This window comes from Nycticebus coucang, chromosome 6, assembly GCF_027406575.1.
Source record: "Nycticebus coucang isolate mNycCou1 chromosome 6, mNycCou1.pri, whole genome shotgun sequence".
NCBI classification, from domain to species: domain Eukaryota; kingdom Metazoa; phylum Chordata; class Mammalia; order Primates; family Lorisidae; genus Nycticebus; species Nycticebus coucang.
Window position 1 is genome coordinate 2,291,382 of NC_069785.1, and position 22,807 is coordinate 2,314,188.

Below are 22,807 nucleotides of genomic sequence, written 5' to 3' on the forward strand. Positions count from 1 at the left end.
CATGATTTTTTTTTTTTTATTATGTCGCCCTTGGTAGAGTGCTGTAGCATCACAGCTCATAGCAGACTCTAACTCTTGGGCTTAAGCGATTCTCTTGCCTCAGCCTCACAAGCAGCTGGGACTATAGGTATAGAATATGATTTTTTTAAAAAAAGACAATAAAAATTAAGTGTTGCCAAGAAAATGTTTCCATATGTGAAGTTTTCACTTAAACTATTCTAACATTTCCATAGAAAATAACATTTTCAGAAAATATTTAAGGCTAAAGATGACGAATTTGATTTCATCACAAACATGACTTTCCAGCAGCTTCCTAAGCTATCCTCGAAGGGCACACACTCCAGCAGTCACACACTGCCATCCAGAACCACAATCTAAAAGCCAAGACTCAGACTGGTACAGCAGCTCACACCTGTAATCCCAGACTCTGGGAGGCTGAGACATGTGGATTGCCTGAGCTCAGAAATTCTAGACCAGCCTGAGCAAGGATAAAACCCCCATCTCTACTAAAAATAGAAAAACTAGCTGGGCATTGTGGTAGGTGCCTGTAACCCCAGCTGCTCGGGAGGCTGAGAGAGGAGGACCGCTTGAGCCCATGGGTTTGAGGTTGCTGTGAGCTATGACACCATGGCACTCTACCCAGGTGAGACTCTGCCTCAAAAAAATTTAAAAAGATGAAAAATAAAAATAAAAGCCAAGACTCCTCTTGAAGAAAATGTACTTTTACAAGTATAAATTCTCAATATAGGACCTGCCATGTTTCCTAACTTGTAATTTCAGAAGTGAATGGCTTAAACCTTTAGAAAAATACACTAATCCACACTTGGCTTAGTGCTATTAGAAAGCACACAACTGTCTAATCAGCCCAAGAAGTACAACGCACCTCTTAAAGCAGTAAGATAGTAAATGCTGAGCTCTGGGATATAAAAGACAAATTTGATAAAAATAAATTTTTTCTCTCCTAATAGTTTTGTTCCAAAACAAAGGGAAAGGACCAGGCGTGGTGGCTGATGCCTGTAATCCTAGCTCTCTGGGAGGCCAAGGTGGGTGGACCGCCTGAGCTCACACGTTCCAGATGAGCCTAAGCAAAGGCAGCAGCTCCACTCAGCTCCAAAGCCGATGCTGTTAATGTGAACTAAAGCGAAGTCAGATCAGTGTCATCCATGCCCCGTGTCTGAATTCATTCAGGCAGGTGGAGGTACCTCGTGTTGCGGAGCTTGGACACGCTCCCAGCCTGCACCTTCCCCTCAATCTCCTCCGCGGAGTGCACGCTGAGCTCCAGGGACACCTTCAGCTGAGACATCTTTATGGCCATGTACACTGCAGGGAGGGTCTTAAATCTCTCTGTCGGATTACGTGAGAACTCCACAAAGGCTCTGTTCCACAAACACAAATTAAAAGATAAGCTTAGCAGGCATCTGATAAAAAAGAAATGCATACTCGCATCTCTCAAGATCAGACAGAAATTCTGTCACATCTCTCCTCAAAAATGCCAGCAACTCTTCAAACTATAATTAATCATAACAGTATTTATTGATTTAAGGGAAAATTATTCACTTATGAGAAATAAAGTTACAATGACATGTCTTTAAAACCAAATATAATCATTTTCAGCGTAAGGCAGAATAAACATTTAATTCACATGAAATTTTCAGCTAGGAAATCTTAATTTTCATAACTATAACAGAAAGACAGTTTATCTTTCTTTGCTTTTTGCCACTATAAAGTAACACGTGGGTAGGGAAAGCCACACAAGCGTGAAGTTCAGGGACTCTTATGTCCCTGTTAGTTTACTATCAAGCAACGCTAGTGGCTGCCCCCACACGTGTCAGGGTCCCACACCAGCCCATGCTGTAGGGTGTGCAGCAGACACGGGCAGGCTGCCTGAGGATGTCTGTGACAAGGAGACCCATGAGTTTGCCCTGTCAGTTGTGTGGATGTCCCAACACCCTGGTCAAGATAGTAGCCACAAGTCACACAGATTCATGACCCTCCCGCTGTTACAAACCACTCTAAAGCAAGCTTTCTTAAGGAAACGTCCTTGTGAGTGACAGGAGAGGATGCCAAGCCAGAGTGTCGGGCCCTCTCGCCACCGTGTCCTGAACAACCCACTGCCTGCAGCCTCCTTCCACCACTGCCTGACTCACCTGTTTCCATCTTAGCTCTTTTCTTTAGAAGACTCCTAAGTGATGATTGTGTGTGGAGGACAAAGGAGAGAGAAGCCCGAGTGGGTCAAGTCTTCGAGTGTGGACACAGAAAGCAGAGGGCTGCAGGGGCATACGCCAAGGGCTGCAGTTTAATAGAAACTACAGCAGAACCTCCACAGCCCACACTCCCAACCCCTTAAGTGGACCTGATTTTCATAAACTGGATGTGCACCCCATGTATTAGTCAGTACAGTAGGCTGGCTCCTTATGTTGAGACTAGCTCTAAACACTGACCAGCGTGCTGTAGTCCGAGGGGCCACCACACAGAGGAGCTGCTGGTCCTCCACACTGGTCTCACCCTCACTGTCTCTGCTGTGCCTGCTGCTTCCAGGACTGGCCCCTCCTCCTATCTTGCCTGCTTCCATCTGGCACTGATTCAGATCTGAACCCTGAGGGTCTCCAAGCGCCCATCTATTCTTGTTCACACTCATCTGCTACAGAAGACCACCCAAGAGACAGTACCTGGCCCCTGCAAATCAGGTTTTACCAGACACTGTCGCTGTGCCGAGCACCATCCAGCACTTTCCAGGTCAAGACCAGCTAGCGTCCTCCTCCTGCTAAAGCATCAGCCTGACCCTGCTCCCCCTACCCCTCCACCTGAGTCCTGTGTGGATACCACTGCACCCACACTGGGTCGCAGAGAGAACATCCTCTGACCTTCCAGGCCTCTTTTCTGTGGCCCTTCACAACAGGCCAATATCTGTGGAGCCAGTCCCACCTCCACCCTCTGCTGCACTTTTGAAAGCTTCTTATGGAAGAAATGGGGTGCCAGGTCCCACCAGCGTCCATGGCCCAAAGCCCTTCACACTCCCACGAGTCTCCCATGAAGGAAGCCCTGCTGCACCAGACACAGGGTGGCTCCTGCTCTCTGAATTGCTCTTGTGTATCCTGTGCTCAAATATTTGAATCACAAGAAATGGTGCTGGTATAATCAGAAAGAATACTGGTACTTTCCCCAAAATTGGCATGACATTTGTATTGTGACTAAAAAGCTGGAGATGTAAGGAATGCAGTAAAATGTACGTCCCTAGACAGAGGTCCCCAATAGCAAGAACATGAATCAAAGATCCAGTAGTCAAGCCTAGTGAGCAAAGGTGCTGTGACTCAGTGACAGAGCAGACGTGTGACCACTCCAGTTAGAGGGATGTCCCCGGACAACGGAAACGCAACCCTGGTAAGTGAACTTCCAGTAGTCAAGACTGCTTAGCTGTGATTCCAGTTTTAACCACGTGATTTTTAACATGACGAAGAATATGACTATTTATATTAAAATATTTAAGAAAACTTCAGACACTAAGTTTAATTCATTAAATCAATAAAGTTGTTAAAAGTATTTAGAAAGGTGGGCGGTGCCTGAGGCTCAAAGGAGTTGGGCACCGGCCCCATATGCCGGAGCTGGTGGGGTCAAACCCAGCCCTGGCTAAAAACTGCAAAAAAAAAAAAAAGTATTTAGAAAGGTTATTTTTTGTTACGATTATGAATCTTCCCCATGAGGATGGATAGGCCTACAAAGAAAATCAATACATTAACCATAGAAATGGAACTTAAAATACTGGAGAGAATTAATCCAAGCTGAAAATGAATTTAGTATGTTCAGCTTGAGTTAATGACATTAATCAAAGGCAAAGTAAAATGTTCTTATTTACTATATTGACAAAGCTTTGTCAAGTTAAATAAAAATTTATGAAACATTTGTAGAAGCTTGGCACCTGTAGCACAGTGGTTATGGTGCCAGCCACATACCCAGGGGCTGGTGGGTTGGAACCCAGCCCGGGACTGCTAAAACAACAATGACAACTACAACAAAAAAATAGCTGGGCTTTGTGGCAGGTACCTGTAGCTCAGCTACTCAGGAGGCTGAAGCAAGAGAATTGCTTAAGCCCAAGAGTTTGAGGTTGCTATGAGCTACGATGCCATAGCACTCTACCGAGGGTGACATAGTGAGGCTCTGTCTCAAAAAAAAAAATCTACAACAATGGAAAACAAATTCTAACTTTAAAAGTTAAAAATCAATTTTAAAATGGAAATAGTTGGCTTGGTGCCTGTAGCTCAAGCAGCGAAGGCACTAGCCATATACACCAGAGCTGGTGGGTTCAAATCCAGCCCAGGCCTGCCAAACAACAATGACAACTGCAACCAAAAGATAGCCTGGCGTTGTGATGGGCACCTGTAGTCCCAGCTACTCAGGAGGCTGAGACAAGAGAATCACTTAAGCCCAAGAGTTAGAGGTTGCTGTGAGCTGCTCACACCATGGCACTCTACCAAGGGCGACAGTCTGAGGCTCTGTCTCAAAAAAAGAAAAAAACAAACAAACTGGAAATAGTCTTGTTTGTGGAAAGCACAGACTTACAGCAACAAGCCAACACATCCTGTTCCTCTCCTAAATTAAAACCTGAGTGTAACTGAGTTTGTACAGTGTTTGTCTTCCAAAAATATTTAGAACCTATATGTTTTAAATAACTTATTGTAGACACAATATTTGGGCCCATCCTTCGGGCCTACAAAGTAACTGACTATAGTGACTCACAAAGAAATTCTGGGGACAGCATGGTAAAGTGACGAGCACAGCACGGAGTGGCCACCCGACCACTGGCCACACAGCTCAGCTCCTTTAGGAGGTTACCTAGTCAGAAGAAAGACAAACTGCTACTGACAGTAAGATAAACCAGTGTTCCAGGCGGTGGAAGGAGCCCAAGGAGCTCCTGGCCCAAGGAGCAGGGCGCCAGCCCCCATATTCCAGAGGTGGCAGGTTCAAACCCAGCCCCAGCCAAAAAACTGCAACGACAACAAAAAAAAAAAAAAAAAAAAAAAAGGACGGCGCCTGTGGCTCAAAGGAGCAGGGCGCCAGCCCCATATGCTGGAGGTGGCGGGTTCAAACCCAGCCCCGGCCAAAAAAAAGAAAAACAATGCTCCGTGTGAAGACCCTCCTGCTTACACATGTAGCTGGCTCTGAGAAGCAGCACATGCAAACTCATTAGCACTGTGCCTCCTTCCTAATGGCCACTGGTTACAATGACACTACTTACTTGGCACCATCAAACACGATGGAGCGCACCTGCCCACACTGTCTGAAGAGGGACTGCAGCTGCTTGTGGTAGAGGAAGCCATAGGGCGGGATGTGCTTCAGCTGCAACACAGAACAGAGGTTAGAGCAGTGGAGACACAACAAGCTCGGAGCAGCCACCGATTGTGAAACCCACTTCACTGTCATACGGATTCCAGAGACCAGTGTACTGAAAGGCTTAATGACATGTAACATATGACTAAGTTTTAATAATAATTGTTAAATAAAGGCTAATTCTTACCCCATTAAAGTAGCCTTGCAGTCTAACACAGAAAAATTAAGATTTCTTTACTTCTGTTTTGGTTTACCTGAAAATAATCAAGCTAACTAAATACATTTTTAGCACATTAACTGCCACTGTGAACTACTTTTTTAAGCTTTCACATTACTTTTGACATTGCTAATTTTCACGTTTTATATTACTTTTTTCTTAACTCGCAAGCATTTAGTCACACTGTACATCATAACCTCTTGGCACCTGTTATTTGTTATTAAGAACTTATATTACTTTTTATTGATGTATATTTTAGGATAGTTTTGTTTTCAAAGTTTTTATTCTATTTTCATAATAAAATACCATGGCTCCAAAGAAAAATGTTCTTTTGTGTGTGTGGCAGTCAATGTGTCAAAAACATAATATTTCTACAGAAAATAAATGAGAATGAGCTAATCAGAGGAGGGAGTGTTTCACAGCACTGGAGCAGAAGGAACCCGCCCACGGCACCGCTGCAGAGCTCTCTCACACTCAGTACCTCTCCTGAGCCAGGATGACATCTGCCACCTGTGGCCCTGCGTGGGGCCCTGCTCAGCGACCAGGCCTGCCTATGTCAGGGACCCACAGCAGGCAAATGAAGGCATGGCTGGGGCTCAGGCCTAAGCTCAAATCCTGACACCTGCTGGAGCCAAGTGTCTCCTTAGGCAGGTTACAGGGTGGCCATAAGACTCAACTGCTACATCATGAAATAAGGATGATCCAGCTGAAAAGATCAGTGTGAGGCTCAGAGAAGAACAACAACGGTGACATATGGCCTCTCCAATAGTGAGGCATGAACAGCTACAAAGCAACTTCCATGACACACACAGCTGACTCTCAGCCCCCGGGTGCCGTCACCATGGCCAGGAGGTGGGCATTGCCCCTTGTCTGAGGAGAGCCTCATAGGACCCTCCCCAGTGCAGAGCTGGAGGAAGAGCCCCACCAAAGGACCAAGGAGTGAGAGAGGCAGCAGCCAAGGAGCCTGATGGCCTGATGGCCAAAGGCAGCTTTAAATTAAAATCCCTTCCATGGACACAGACCAATCTCAGCTGCTTGTCTCCAGCATGAGCAAGAGCTCCTTTCAGGGCTCCCCAGAGGTCTCTGCCTGCACGCGGCAGTCACCTGTGACCCCTCTGTGACAGTGGGAACACTCAGCACAGTGAGAGCAGCCTGGCCTGAGTGCGCAGCACGCCAGACCCTGATCTGAGTGCGGTTCACCCCTTTACGGATACGGGATGTCTCACAACCCACTGCACAGCCCTGCTGCTCGAGCCGTCAGCCTGAAAGGCCTGCAGACGCTGGCCCAGTGGTCAGTGCTGGAGGCTGGCAAGAGTCACCCAGAGCACTTACAGCTGACTTCCAGGCCACACCTCCTAGCTCAGATCCAGTGGGGGCCCTCAAATCTGAACGTACAAATAATAAATAAAATACACACTCTCTTCATGGTTCTGGGCACCCAGGTTGGGGACCTAAGCTACTGACAATAACATTTTTTGTGTGTGAAATGAAGTTAAGTAACAAAATGTTTTCAAACTTATGAAAAATTGTCTTACATCCTTCGAAATAGCACATACTCAAATGGCATCAGCCACACACACATGAATCCTCAAAGCTTCCCTAAGGCCAGGTCTGTAAGAGGGAGGCAAGGCCTCAGGGACAAACAAACTTGTCTGAAGAGGCCAAACCAGCCTAACAGGCCCTCTGGGGAGGCCGGCAGCACTCACAGGATCACAAAGTCAGGGGTCAGAGCACTCTGCACTGGCCACACTCACAGGAAGCCCCACGTGCAAACCCACGGCTCCTCTACACCCAGGAAGGGCAGCTCGCCCTCAGCACCTACCACAATGGTTGTCTTTGGGTCTTTGCCAGCCAGCTCCCGCACAGCCATCTCCTCGTCAGGCTGCCCAAAAGTGAAGTAATTTGGATAAAAAGCACCAGCCAATACAACCTGGAAAAGAAACTTATTTTCATGAAGGAGCAACATTATTTCAGCAGTTATTCTCACCAGCCCACTAATCTATAGATGTATAGATGGGCACCGGACCTCTCACTCACTGAGCAGAAGTACGTTATGTCAAGACCTTCTTTAAAATAGCCAGAGCACTTCTCAGAATGAGGTTCAGGAGACACCAGTGGGTTCCACAATGATACTAACAATCTCACACACAGAGTTCCCAGGGCTGGGCAACTTTCTCCACCTTCTCCCTGGCACAGGACTACCGGTCCAGGACTCTCTGAGATGTACAGGTAAAACTCCACTTGGGACACTGAGACTCGAGGCGGCAGAATGGCACACAACAGTCCCCTCTGAAAGGTATTCTGCAAAGAGTCCCTTCCTCACACACTCCCCTAGCCTAAGGCAATTTTATACCTAGAGAGATGCTCACCTTCCCATCACCCCAGTCCATAGGCACTCACTAGCACCCCATCCTGTACACATCAGCAGCCCTCCTCCAAATCCTGCAGCAGAAGCATCCTCCACCTGCCAGGACACATTCCTTCCACAAAGTTCCTGTGAGCTGCCATCTGCCTCCTAGTGATCAGAATCTACAACCTCAAAGTTAAAATAATATTTTCAGTGTTAGAGAGTAGCTATATACCCTGAACATTAAGAGCAGGGGTTCTCAACTTTCCTAATGCCACAGCCCTTTGATATAGTTCTGTGGGTCACGACCCACGGGTTAAGAACCGCTGGTTAAGAGCATTTTCACTTCCTTAAAATCTAAAACAACAAGATCACTCCTGAAGTGATGACAACAGCTGCTGCTCTATACAAACACTTCCCTAGAAATGAGAAATTGTCTGAATCCAGTAAATAAGCAAAATAAATCATAAACACTTAGCGGTCAATAAATAAATCGACTTAAGGACACAAAGAACAAAGTCAAGAATTCTTCCTAGGCCAGGAACAGTAGCTCACGCCTATAATCCTAGCACTCCAGGAGGCCAAGGCAGGTGGAATGCCTCAGCTCAGGAATTTGAGACCAGCTTGAGCAAGACGGAGAACCCATCTCTAAAAAATAGAAAAACTAGCTGGTGTTGTGGCAGGTGCCTATAGTCCCAGCTACTCGGGAGACTGAGGCAGGAGGATCACTTGGGCTCAGGAGTTTGAGGTGGCTGTGAGCTGTGACACCACGGCATTCTACCCAGGGCAACAGAGTGAGACTCTGTCTCCAAAAAAAAAATAATTTTTCCTGATTCTCAAACACAATGTGAACACTGTGGACCTGAAACTTCTCTCGAGGCATAGCTGGTACCAAAGAGCAGTATCTGAAAAAGCAGAGTAAGCCCTTTCTCAACCACAGGCCCTGGTAAGCAAAAAGAGTCCGTTAAAAAGAGTCCAGGCAGCTCGCTCACCTGTAGGATGAACCGCTGCTTATATCCGTACTCCTGGTCCATGACAGGTCGCCGAGAATCCACATACATATTGAACTGTGAGATTCTATTCTTCAGTTCTTCATACAATTCAGCCACCTAGGAACACACTGAAATCTGACGTCTGAAAGCAGTATGTTATCAGAACACTGAAAACTCTGGAAATTAAGTGTTAACATCCATGAGATGAAACACTGCCGCTATTGGCATCATCTTATTAAAGATTAAACAGTAAGAAATGGAAAAGCAATCAACACTAACAAAATACCAGAAGAGGAAACCATCCCTGCTTCATGGTCCCCATTCACAAACTGGCACCCCTGATGGATGCAGTGTGCATGCAGCTGTGACCCCCAGGAGGGCAGAGCAGCAAACCAGCCCTCCCCAGGCCCTGCCACAAGCAGGCACTGCTGCAGTGACCACAGACAGGGCAAGTGGCCAACAGCCAGACAGCCTTTCCAAAGGGAAGGGACCAATATGCAGCTGTGATAAGAACTGTTCCAGAGTGCCAAACTTCAGATGTACACACAGGAGACACATAACTCTGATGACCCACAAGCTGATCATAAGTTTAGTCACCACAAAATTATCTCAATAAATTACAGAAAGTAAAAAGGTATAATCACACGTGTGAACAAGTACAGAGAAAATAACTAAAAAGAATTGGAAGGACAGAGAAACACAACAACCAACTCCCAAGGGGAGCCTTGGGCCTGGAGAAAGAAAGGGGTCTACTCAGACACTCACCTATGCACGCCTACAACACTGAAATCTTCCCTGAGACTGGACCACACACAACTGACGTTAAAAATTAAAGGTATGCCACTTTCTCTACTAAAAAGCAATAAAACCAGAAATTAATAAAAAAGAGATTTTTAAAACCAGTTCTTTCTACCTGGAAACTACCAAAAACTTAAAAATCCTTGAGTTAGGCTGGATGCAGTAGCTCACAGCTGTAATCCTAGCGCTCAGGGAGGCCAAGGTGGGAGGATCCCTTGAGCTCAGGAGTTCGAGACCAGCCTAAGCAAGAGCAAGACTCCATCTCTACTAAAGACAGAAAAATTAGCCAGGCATTGTGGCAGGCACCTACAGTCGCAGCTACTTCAGAGGCACAGGCAAGAGAGCCTCTTGAGCCAGGAGTTTGAGGCTGCTGTGAGCTATGATGCCAGGGCATTCTACCCATGGCAACAGAGTAAGACTCTGTCTCAAAAAAAAAAAAAAAAATCCTTGAGTCAAAAAAGATAGCAGCACAAAAAGAAATCATAGATAAGAAAAACGTGACCCTCCCTACTCGTCAACCTACTGCTGTACACGTGAGCACACACACAACCTAGTGCCATACACACGTGAGCACACATGACCCAGCACCATGCACACGTGAGCACACGTGACCCAGTGTCGTACACACGTGAGCACACATGACCCAGCACCATGCACACGTGAGCACACATGACCCAGTGTCGTACACACGTGAGCACACACACAACCACAAGCCAGTGTCATCTATGATAGAGGCAAAAATTCCAGAGAAAATACTGGTAATCAGAACCCAGCAATGCTTTGAAAGAAAATACTGTAATCCAGCAGTTTCTTCCAAGATACAGGTTGAGTCTGCAGCAGGACACCCGTTACGTGGCTTTGTGCAGGGTCAGGCGCTCACAGCACCTCAGTCAGTGACGGCACCAAGAGCAGGTGACCCGCAGAGTCACTCCGGAGCCGCACACTCCCCATTCAGGGGCACAGCAGACAGCACAGTGCATCCTAACATGTCTGTGGCAATCCTGGTGCCAGTCACGTAAAGTTCTAGCACCTCCAGTGTGTATCCTATAAAACACAGCTGACCCTTGAATCACATGGATTTCAACTTCACAGTTGCACTTATACATGAATCTTTCAGTTGCACTTATACATGAATCTTTGAAGATTGAAAATACAAGTATAGGGATGTGAAACCCAAGTATAGGGACGGCCTTGTTTACTAATGTAAACAAGTAAGCCGAGGCTAATTTTCATGGGTTCTACTGGGTCAAGGGTAGGGCTTGAGTGTGCCTGGATTTGGGCATTTTCAGGAGACCTGGAACCAATCCCCCAAGTAGATTGACAGACAACTGCTCTTGACGATGATAAACAACTATGTTACTGGTTACTGGTAATTACTATACTATGCTTTTAGGGTGTATTCCTTCTATTTTTAAAAACTGTAGCTGGGTGAAGTAGCTGACATCTATAATCCCAGCATTCTAGACATCTAAGGTAAAAAGATCACTTGAGGCCAGGAGTTTGAGACCAGCCTGAGCAACACAGCAAGACCCTGTCTCTACAAAAACAAGAAAAATTAGCCATCACATGGGCTCCTTTAGTATCATCTAAACAGAAGGCTGAGGCAGAAGCATTGTGTGAGCCCAGAAGTTTGAAGCTGCAGTGAGTTGTGATGACATCAGTTCACTCTACCCAGGCAATAGAGTCTGATGTTATCTCAAAAAAAAAAAAAAAAAGTCAACTATAAAACAGCCTTACACAGAGGTGCCCTGACACTGCCCCTGAAGACATTCCCGCAGGGCAAGACGTGGGGGCAGACTTGCCACTGACAGCGGTGACCCTGTGACCCTGTGTAGGCCTAGGGTAATGTAAAATTCACAAAAAAGTTTAAAAATTAAAAAATTTTTAAACAGAAAGGCTTATAGAATAAGGATGTAAAAAAAGAATTTATACAGCTATATAGTATGTATTTAATTTAAGCTAAGTGTTACTACAAAAGAGTCAAAAAGTTAAAAATCTATTTAAAAGTTTGTAATATAAACAAGTAAGCCAAGGCTAATTTGTTACTGAAGGAAAAAAAAAAGTATCAGTTTAGTGTAGCCTAAGCGGACAGTGCTCATTAAGTCTGCAGTGGGACCTGCAATGTCCTAGGCTCAGGCCCTCACATTCACTCACCTCTCACTCACTCACTCACCCATAGCAACGTCCAGGCCTACGGCCTGCAGTGACAGTACAGTGGGTGCCCTACGCAGGTGGCCACTGTGTATCTGTCATCATCTTGCCATGGTGACTTTTCTATGTTTAGAAACACAAAGACTCACTCTGTGTGCATAGCATTCAGCTCAGTAACATACCACACAGGTGCTGCACAGGAGCCACAGGCCCACAGTCCAGCTGTGTGGGGCCATCCCACCCCAGCTGTGTTAAGCACCCTCTGTGGTATCTGCACAACAAAATCACCAATCGACATATTTCTCAGAATGCATCCTCATCAGTAAGTGATGAACGACTGTTTTAATGGGTTAAAAAAAAAAAGACCCCACGTCTATCTCAGGACATCCTGAAAAAACATTTCACATGACTATGCTGCATATGGAGGGAAAAAATTCCTTAACTTGAAAAAGAGCATTTGTTATAAACATAAGTAATTACCATGCAACCAGGTGCAGACACCCCAGACATGCCTCCTGAAGCTGGAAGGAGACAGGAACCTGCTTCTTGCAATACTCATCACTACCCTGTGTTGTTGGTGGTTAATGAACACTTGATAACTCAACTCTATTTGCATCCATGTAGTCAAAAAGTTTAACTCACCTCTCTAATTCTCTTGATTTGAATGTAATTTAACCGTCCCCAGTCAAGTTCATCCTTTAAATACATAAAAGCATAATATTCAATATTAAGGTAATAATTAGAGTTTCATTTGCTACAATAATACCTGTCCCATCTAAAAATCTCCTGATGACTTCGAAGCACTGTGCCTCTGAACTTCAAGCTGACCGAGATGTTCCTTCTCCAGGTGCAACCAACTTCACACTGAAGGCAAAAACCACAGGTCCCAACCACAAACATTATACAGAAACTCTTCTTAGGAGTTCACCTGTCCCAAAAATTAAAGGTTCAAACACCTGGATTATGGTAGGAATGGAGTGTACACACCAACGAGGGCCACAGTGCGCCCGACTCTGTGAATGGCAACTATGCAGAGACCCACATCTTACTGGTACAGACACATCCAGATGCAGCACATCTAAACACAGACCTAAAAACAGCCTTTTAATCAGTTGAGAAGGAAAAGAACAAAGCCTGACCAAAAGAAACAGAAGGCCAACAGGTCAAGTTTCTGTTAAGCCATTACCCAAAATTTATCTGAAAATAATAAAAGCAAAGGCTGCATGCAGGGCTCTTAACTTGGAACCAATAAGCCCTGCTCGCCACCCACAGGCAAGGCGGCCCTGCAGCTGCCTCCCCAGAAGGGCGACTGACAACCAAGGACCGGGCTGCTGCGGTCACAGCCTGTGCCTCTGGACAGCGAGCACTGTCTTCAGTGACCACGGCGCTGGTGCCGGCCAGTCATGCTGGTGGGCAGCGACCAAGCAGAGCCTGCCCTCTCCACCTGGGGCCCCCAGAGAGCCCAGCCCAGCCCAGCCCACCAACCTTCGGGTGCCGCAGCTCTCCTCGGTGCCTGCAGGCCCGCCACATCTGCAACAGAGGATCTGGAGCTTCAAAATAACGTACTGGCTATGTGAATTTTCTCAAGTCCACTTTCAACACATTATGACCATAGGCAATTTACAAATGTAATGCTTTCCATCAACTCCATAAAACTGGCCTCCTGCCCCAACTCACTACCCCCAGCACAGTTTGTTTATTTAATGTTGGACACCAGCAGCCTTAACGACACCTCCCTGAGAGAAAGCATTTTCTCTCTCCACCCAACAAGGGCATCGTATGAAAATGGGCTAACAGTCTGTAGTAGATGCTTCTGTAGGTCACCCAACAGGAAACTTACTTTAAACGCCTCAACCAATGCAATACAGTCACTCTTACTATTGCCAGAGAAATTCACTTTGTTCCTATAAACAGATAACAAAATGTCATTCAGCGTCAGAAACAAAGTGGCACTTCAAAGTATGAATCCTAAGTACCTGTATCCATCGAGATGCTGCCGAAAAGGCATTGCAAAAAAATTCTTCAAAGAGAGAGCTGCCGCTAAAAACAGAAAACACAGAGGATGTAAGCTTGCTGGAGCAGTGCTTTGTAAGCCCTCCTCAGCATTTCCTCCTTCTCACACTCACCTATAATCAGACATTCATCTAGACATCCAAACACATGTCCGAGGACGATGAGCTTGCCGAGCTGCTGACTGACAGGGAGCTGGGCTAAGACTCTCCCCAGGAAGGTCAGCTCCCCATCGTGGGGGTTCTCTTCTTCCCTCTGTCCACTGACCGCAAGTGCTCCAACCTTCATAAAATAAAGTGAGTGCTGTTAGCAAGCACAGACTCACTCATACTTTTAAGGCAGAAAGTCCAAAACAAAAAATAAAGACCAAATTTTGGTAGATAAGGTTCTAAAACACATCTAAAGCCAACTTATGAAAGATTGATGCCTCAAAAAAAATTGTTTTTAGGGTGCCCATAGCTCAGTGGTTAGAATGCCAGCCCCGTACACCAGGGCTGCTAAACAAACAAAAAAAATGTTTTTAATTCGTTCTTGAAACTTAGAAAACAGCTTACTAATTTTTTTTAAGTTTGATACAAGGATGTAACCCCCAAGAACACATCTACAAATCTACTTAATGCACCATTTACCGGATATTCGTGCACAGCACTAAACAAAGGACACCAACAACCACATCACAGTGACCCACTCACAACAAGAACTTAGTAATTACGTATGGGAAAAAATTTCCTTACCTTGACACAGTATGTTTCACAGAAACCCAAGTGTGGCTCATATACTCCCAGGTAAAACACCAGAGTCATTCTCAACTTTGAGAGTTAGAAGCAGAATGTCCACAGCCCCAGAAAATACTGTGTGTGTACACTGAGATACATCTTGTCCCAAGTCCTTGAAGGCAGTTTCAAGGGCAGAGCATGACTCAGGTGTGGGGTCAAAGGACCCAAAGCAGGAGAGCAGGGTCTCCAGGATCCAGGAGGTGAGGAGGCAGCTCCAGTGGGGGGACCCAGGAGGGAAGGAGGCAGCTCCAATGGGGGGACCCAGGAGGGGAGGAGGCAGCTCCAGGGGGGAAGCCAGGAGGTGAGGAGGCAGCTCCAGTGGGGGGACCCAGGAGGGGAGGAGGCAGCTCCAGGGGGGGGACCCAGGAGGGGAGGAGGCAGCTCCAGTGGGGGGACCCAGGAGGGAAGGAGGCAGCTCCAGTGGGGGGACCCAGGAGGGGAGGAGGCAGCTCCAGAAGGGAAGCCAGGAGGTGAGGAGGCAGCTCCAGTGGGGGGACCCAGGAGGGGAGGAGGCAGCTCCAGGGGGGGGACCCAGGAGGGAAGGAGGCAGCTCCAGTGGGGGGACCCAGGAGGGCAGGAGGCAGCTCCAGTGGGGGGACCCAGGAGGGCAGGAGGCAGCTCCAGTGGGGGGGACCCAGGAGGGGAGGAGGCAGCTCCAGTGGGGGGACCCAGGAGGGCAGGAGGCAGCTCCAGTGGGGGTACACAGGAGGGGAGGAGGCAGCTCCAGTGGGGGGACCCAGTGCAGGAGGAGGCAGCTCCAGGGGGGAAGCCAGGAGGTGAGGAGACAGCTCCAGTGGGGGGACCCAGGAGGGCAGGAGGCAGCTCCAGTGGGGGGACCCAGGAGGGCAGGAGGCAGCTCCAGTGGGGGGACCCAGGAGGGGAGGAGGCAGCTCCAGTGGGGGGACCCAGGACAGGAGGGGAGGAGGCAGCTCCAGTGGGGGGACCCAGGACAGGAGGAGGCAGCTCCAGGGGGGAAGCCAGGAGGTGAGGAGGCAGCTCCAGTGGGGGGACCCAGGACGGGAGGACGCAGCTCCAGTGGGGGGACCCAGGACGGGAGGACGCAGCTCCAGTGGGGGGACCCAGGAGGGAAGGAGGCAGCTCCAGTGGGGGTACACAGGAGGGGAGGAGGCAGCTCCAGTGGGGGGACCCAGTACAGGAGGAGGCAGCTCCAGTGTGGGGGAGGAACAGACAGAGGGAGCCAGCAGGACAGCAGGGCTCTGAGACTGTCTCTGACTTCTGACCCCAAACCACTGACAACATGAGGGTTGGGAGAGGAAAGAGCAGAGGCTGTGAGTTCCAGCAAGACCCAGTCTAACAACACAAACAGGCTGGAATCCACCACAGCTCACCACACACGCTCCTCCAAGGACACGCTGATCATCTCCAACAGCCACAATACCCAGAAGATGCCCACGTAATGAATCTCAGGTTCCCTTCCCTACCAGAAATCCAGCACTGACACGCATCCCAGTCCTACCTCCTTCAGCAGGAGGATCGTGCGCTCAATGTCACTCAGACGGGGAGGGGAGAGGGCAGTTGCCAGCAGAGCTCTTGGTTCACCCATGTCAAGTAATTTCACCTTCAAGACTGTGCTTCCCAAAGGACAGCGCTGGAAAGAACAACACAAACTTAGAAATAATAACTCAATCAGTTGGCTGATTCACATGACCAAAGAGAGTGGAAGAAAGAGCAAAGAGAGATGAGGACGGACAGAAAAAGCAAGCAAAAAATAGATCCTGTAACTATTAGTTACAAAGGAAACAGAAAACAGCAGCATTGAGGACAACTCTATTCAGAACCAGACACAGGGCAACATTCTCCTTGTCAAGAACACACGATGTGGGGAAGGCCACATCTGCAGCTGAGGCTGCCTCTCTTGTAAGCTGATGTGGGGCTAGAGTGAAGGTAAGACAGTGACTTTCTGGAATCAAAATCGTATGACACTCAAAATCATATTAGACTGCTCGGAAAAACTCTTTCTATGAAAAATTAACTTTGACAATAACCAAAGCAAATTACCAGCATCTCGGGAACAACATGATCGGGGATGGAGTTGTCCCAGAAGTCCCTGTGGATCAGTCTGTAGCAGTACCCTCGGGACACTCGTCCAGCACGGCCTGCAGGAGACAGGCACCACCACTGGGCATTAACCACCTTAACATCAGCACAGAGGTGTATTTAAGAACAGCCACTAAATATTAATTAAGAAAAACCTTAATTATTTTCTACCAGACTGGGTCAGTTAAAACCTTAGAAAAAGTTAGTGAATTCTAAATAAGTTAGTCTTATTCTATGGTTGAGACCAGCCTGAGCAAAAGTGAGACCCTGCCTCTAAAAATAGCTGTGCACTGTGGGGACGCCTATAGTCCCAGCTACTCCAGCTACTCAGGAGGCTGAGGCAAGAGAATCGCTTGAGTCTAAGAGTTGGAGGTTGCTGTGAGCTATGACGCCACAGTACCCAGGGTGACAAAGTGAGACTCTGTCTCAAAAAAAAAAAAAGTCATATTCTAAATAAGAACTTCTATGCTAAAACATTAGAATAAATTAGAGTAAGACCAGGTGCAAGCTTCTTACTGACCCACATTACAAAATCCAATGCATACTTCTAAAGAAAGCCACGTTGGCCCGCCATGGTACAGAAAGCAAACATTTCAAATAACATGCATTTCCCGCAAATGCACATTAACCACGGGTCAAGGGTGGTGACAGGCCCTTCCATAGACCTCAGCGTTCCTGCCCATCCTGCACCCTCCAGACCCAGCGCTTCCCATTCAAGAACTGAGAGATGACACACAGGGCGCCTGGAGCCAGGACACAAACCACTTCCTCCTGTGACTCACCCTTCTCTCTTAACACAGGACACCTTCCATGGAGACAGAGCCCAGGGAGGGCAGGTGTCCTTAATAAATACCCAGCTTCAAAAGAAAAGGGGCAGCCTGGGGAGCTTTCCTTCCCTGCCTGTGGGTGGGGGAAGATTGAGCAGAGTCTGGATTTCTGCTCTGTCCTGCACAGGCCTTCTCCAGCAGCCCCCTCATGGCCAGGACACTGCATGGGGCTCTGGACCTCCTCCTCATCCACCTTATGTGCAAATGACAGAAGAGTCTAAGAAAATTCCAAAGAGCTCGGTGCCCGTAGCTCAGCAAGTAGAGCGCTGGCCACATGCACCAAGGCTGGCAGGTTCGAGTCCAACTGGGCCTGCTAAGTAACAATGACAACTGCAACCAAAAATAGCCAGGCATTGTGGCGTGCACCTGTAGCCCCAGCTACTTGGGAGGCAAGGGAATCGCGTAAGCCCAAGAGGTTGCTGTGAGCTCTGACACCGCGGCACTCTACCCAGGGTGACAGCTTGAGACTCTGCCTCAAAAAAAAAAAAAGAAAGAAAGAAAGAAAATCCCAAAGAAATCCAAACCAACCAAAAAACCCTCCTGCACCTTATGGGTGAATTTGGCAAAGACACGGGACACAAGATTAACACACAAAAGCAATCACAGCTCTAGATTCCAGTAACGAATGTGCAGAAACCAAAACTGAATGCCATTCACTGCCTCTCCAGATCAAATGCCATTCTCAACCTGATGACAAGTTCCAAATCGGAACACTGGAAGCGCAGGGCCCAGACAGAGACAAACACACAGACAGCTCAGCAAAGACAGGGACAGTTCTCCACAAAGTGACCCCAACACAACTCCCATCAAGATTGTAAGGAACATTTTCAGATCCAGACAATTTATTCTAGGATCTACATGGAGGGGCAAAAAACTTGGAAGAGCTAAAGCATTTTCCTTGAAAATGAAGACTAAAGCAGGAAGCAGCACTCTATTTGGGGCTCAGACTATTTCATACTATGATGGGGAGAGGAGGGATGATGTCCTGGAGGAGGGAAAGATTCAGACCAAGGAAGCAAACTCAGGAGCCCAGAGACAGACCCACACAAGTATACTCAACCATGTTGAGACCCCATCTCTAAACAGAAAAATAGTCGCTGCAGCAGGCACCCCCAGTCCCAGCTACTTGGGAGGCTGAGGCAGGAGGATCCCTTGAGCCCAGGACTTTGAGGCTGCTGTGAGCTGGGCTGACACCAGCACAATGCAGTCTGGGCAACAGAGTGAGACTCTGTCTCAAAAAACAAAAAACAAAACAAAAAAATGAAGCCACAGCCATTTCTCAGGCCACACTAAACAATTGTGTCCCCTGACACTACCTCCCGCCACATAAGAGCTTAATCTGCCCCAAATGCACTAAGACGTGGCAAACTCTGAACTCTGTAAAACCAGTTTAGGAAAAATAATCCTCAAAAGATCAAAACTCAGAGAAAAATCAGAGAAAGGATTATCAAAAAGTAATAAGTGATCCACTTGGCTCCCATGACTACACACCAAAAATTTTTTCATTTCACTGTGAAAGACTGGCAATGTTGAGACCCTGGGGTCAGGGGTCACACATGAAGACCTACGGGATGGGAGGGGCGGGCAAGGGCTGCTCTGACAGGGAGATGCTGCTGCCCAAAACTGCTTTCAGGAAGGGGAAAGAAGCCTGACTGAGCCCCGTGTCACCACTGACATGCTACCGTGCTTGGACACAAGTGTCTTACCTTTTCTCTGGTTACAACTGGTTTTAGAGGCCCAACTCAGTCGCAGACTCTGATAATTTGTATCTTCATCGCAAACCAGAGTTCTAGTCAAACAAAAATCTATAACTGCCATTTGAAAAAAAGAAATGTCAACACCAAGAGATCACTGTAATAAATCACAGTTCATAGTGATAAAACAGCATGAAGCGTGTGGTCTGAAGAGGAGAGAGCACACGGCACACTGCACGGGGGCCACCCTCACCGCCCAGGACAGGGAGTCAGTCACATGCTGCCTTGCTAAGGACTAAGGGGTCTCTGGGCATTAAGAATGCACAGCCTGTGAAACCTAATGTGCCTTAAGGAGGACCCATCTGGACTGACCCTAACAAGTAACATGAAAACAGCAGCTCAGAACAGCCCCTATGCTGGACTGCCAGGATTCAGCCCTGTGTCTGTGTCCCTGCGTGTCTTTGCGTGTGTCCCTGTGTCCATATGGGAAGTGGGCGACTGGATGCATAGCTGAGTCTCCCTGCACATCGGTGTCCTCATTTGTAAAACACAGGTGACAAAGCCCTGTGGCCCCTCCAGTGTGTCTACAGGAAGGAGCTGTCCCCTGAAGACCGGAGCTGTCCTCTGTCCCACCCTCCTGGCTGAACCTACAGGAACAGGAGGCATCTTCACTGCAACCTCCTGCCTCTGGCTGCACCTGGCCCCCCAGTCCTCCCTCCCACCCACCCCCATGATTTTAGTACCCACTGAAACAAAGATGGCCACATTCAGCCTCTCAGCCCTTGAGCCCTGCCCTTTCCCCGACTTACTACCTGCTTCCTATCACAGACCTCCCCTCCGCTTGTTCTGTAATAGTGATCCCTCCTAGATCACAACCTGAAACATCCGTCCCTGCAACCAGAACTCCTGCCTTTCCTCTCCCAGCAACCACAGCCAACGGGGACCTGCACCTGTCCCTCTCACACCTGCCACTCATGGCCTTGCTGCCCTCCTGATACCTGACCTCAAGTGCATGAGCCACCAGGGCAGTCACCCTCACATAGGCCTGGGACCCCCCCTTCTCACTCTGCTCTGCTGTCTGCCTCAGTCACAGCCCTGCCTAAGGCAGCCCTGCACCTGCCACACAGCTCACAAGCTGGGGCGGGGAAGGAAAAGCAGGCCAAAGCTCGAGGCCCTGTCCTCCGGGTCACTGTGCTTCTCCCACCTCCCCCTAAGTGGCTGGAGTCTGCCTGCTCTCCTCACAGGCCTGCCCTGTCCTCAGGTGCTCAGTGACAGGGGTGTGGGCACCCTCACCTGCACCCTTCTCTCACCCACAGAGATCGCTAGCAGGTCCCCCACCCCAGCTTCCCTCTGCCCCTACGGCAGAAGACCCAGCACCTCCAGAGCACCATGTGGCCTCACTGGTGCCTGGATCACCTCCCCTGCTCTTTCTTGAGCCCCCACCAAAACTGCTCTTATTGTGGCCAGTCTTCAGTCTGGCTGTTAAGAGACCCATGTCACATTTGACATGCTCCTCCAGGGCACAACTTCAATGTCACCCTCTGCTTCCCTGACACGCTACCTACAGTTTCAAATGCCTTCCCTACTACTCCCAGCCCCACACTCCCCTGCTTTTTCTTATATTCACCATCATGTGTAACTTACTACTTTTTCTTTTTTGAAGACAGAGTCTCACTTTGTCGCCCTGGATAGGGTGCCATCACGTCATAGCTCACAGCAACCTCCAGCTCTTGGGCTCAAGCGATTCTCTTGCTTCAGCCTCCTGAGTAGCTGGGACTACAGGTGCCCACTACAACACCCGGCTATTTTTTTGTTGCAGTTTGGCTGGGGCCAGGTTCGAGCCCACCACCCTCGGTATATGGGGCCAATGTCCCACCCACTGCGCCACTGGCACCACCCTTTTCTTTACCTTATTTATCGCTTATCTTTCCAATAGCCACCCGTGAACACATCATGGGGACAAAAACTTCAGTCTGCTTTGCTTACTGCTATTTCCCCAACACAGACACAAAACACCTGCCAACTACCTCCTGCCCTGGTCACCGCTCCAGCCACGCTGGTAGTCCTATGGCTCCTCGACCCTGTCCCCTGTGCCTGAACCACATTTTTGCATGGCCCAATCAACCAACCGTGATCTTTGTTGAAATGTCACTTCCTCAAGGAGGTATCCCCACATCACGCTACTGGAAAGACCACTTTTCAATATCTGTAAACCCGTTCCCAGATTTCTTTTCCTATGTAATGTTTCTTTCCACCTGAATTATAAATATGTTTTTACCTCCCAATCACTGATCTCTCCCACAGAGCAGTCACATGAGGACTGGGGCTGTGTCTCTTCCACCACTGTGCTCCCAGCACTGAGAACTGGGCCTGGCACACGTGTCAGGCTCCCAAGTGTGAGCAAGTAGGTGCAGAGCTAGCTAGCAAAGTGGCTCTCACAGTACCTCAGGGCTTGCACGCAGAGGCAGGGCGACCACCTGGCTTGCCCTGGGGTTGGCACAGTACCCTTCTGAGCTGCCTTTGGGAACAGGAGCATCCTGGGCTCCTTCTGCAGCACCTACCCAGTCACAGAGCTCTCCCTGGGCAGCCCAAAGCTGTGTTTCCCGCAGGCCCCTTGAAGCACCCACAGACATGTCCCAAAATGGCTCAGAGGAAGAAGAGGTGAACTGAAAGGATGGGAGAGTCTATGTGAATCTACTTTTCTAGATTTTCTCCTCCAAAACAGGAAGAGATGGGGAGGGAGAGGGGAAATAAGAAGCCTGTAAGTGCAACACTACAGTTTATGTTGGGAGGTGAACAAGAAGCATCTCACCATACTTGACATCTGGAACCGTGACAGAGCTCTCTGCAATGTTGGTGGACAGAATGATCTATCAAACATCAAGGAAAAGAGGCTGACATTCCCACTATGTTCTGGACATCATTAACCAAGTTTAAAAAAACTCTTCAGCTCAAAAATTATTTAAGTGCTTCTTAATGTAAATTCTGAACTCAAATTTTGAAATTAACATTTTTCTATCTTATACAGGTCACAAATAATCACGAAGCCCCTGAAGTATGGAAAACCAGCCACACACAACACAGCAGGTGCTGAAAAGCAAGTAGGGCAAGACACAGGGCAAAGAGAAGCTGCTCCTGACCTGGACGCAGGAGATCTGGGGCAGTCCCAGAATTGTCCAGGGGCAAAAAGCATGACCAGGTTAACATTCAGAAGAAGGGCTGTAACCTATAATTGCCCTAGAATACCCTGTAAGGTCTAGGCTGCCTACCCTGCAAGTTCTAGAGCTCTAAACATTCTCACAGAACTCAAGAGAGCAGTCAAGCTCAGGGTCCCCAGGCATCCTAAGCAGCTCTAAAAGGGTCATGTTAAGATGACATCATTGTCCACACATGACCTGAGATCAAAGAATCCTCCTGAAGCAGGACTGGGAACACGGCTCATTACCCCAGTCACTGAAGTAGTAGTAGGGACCCCAGATCAATCCTCAAGTTTGAAACATGTCAAAGAATAACTCAAAGGCATCACAATCTCTGAACTGAGGAAATAATAACATACCTGGCTCGTCAGGCAAGCATCTAAGTGATGACCTACCGGCTACAGAACACACCACA

At 48.1% G+C, this 22,807-nt stretch overlaps 1 protein-coding gene across 3 annotated transcripts in view; it reads right to left on the minus strand.

The window, feature by feature from the left end:
* The window catches only part of TDRD9 (tudor domain containing 9), a 103,611-nt gene that overhangs the window by 22,571 nt on the left and 58,233 nt on the right, over nucleotides 1–22,807 (minus strand). For 2 of the 3 annotated variants that reach the window (XM_053595688.1, XM_053595689.1), the window contains exons 12-24: nucleotides 22,008–22,065; nucleotides 19,208–19,312; nucleotides 16,636–16,733; nucleotides 16,094–16,225; nucleotides 13,957–14,122; nucleotides 13,807–13,870; nucleotides 13,671–13,734; nucleotides 13,316–13,360; nucleotides 12,473–12,526; nucleotides 8,882–8,998; nucleotides 7,365–7,472; nucleotides 5,234–5,334; nucleotides 1,203–1,376 (exon numbers count right to left, since the gene is read on the minus strand). In XM_053595688.1, coding sequence (XP_053451663.1) covers nucleotides 1,203–1,376; nucleotides 5,234–5,334; nucleotides 7,365–7,472; nucleotides 8,882–8,998; nucleotides 12,473–12,526; nucleotides 13,316–13,360; nucleotides 13,671–13,734; nucleotides 13,807–13,870; nucleotides 13,957–14,122; nucleotides 16,094–16,225; nucleotides 16,636–16,733; nucleotides 19,208–19,312; nucleotides 22,008–22,065 — 1,286 coding nt within the window. The remainder of the gene's footprint in view (nucleotides 1–1,202; nucleotides 1,377–5,233; nucleotides 5,335–7,364; nucleotides 7,473–8,881; nucleotides 8,999–12,472; nucleotides 12,527–13,315; nucleotides 13,361–13,670; nucleotides 13,735–13,806; nucleotides 13,871–13,956; nucleotides 14,123–16,093; nucleotides 16,226–16,635; nucleotides 16,734–19,207; nucleotides 19,313–22,007; nucleotides 22,066–22,807) is intronic. The other variant, XM_053595690.1, reaches the window with a different exon arrangement.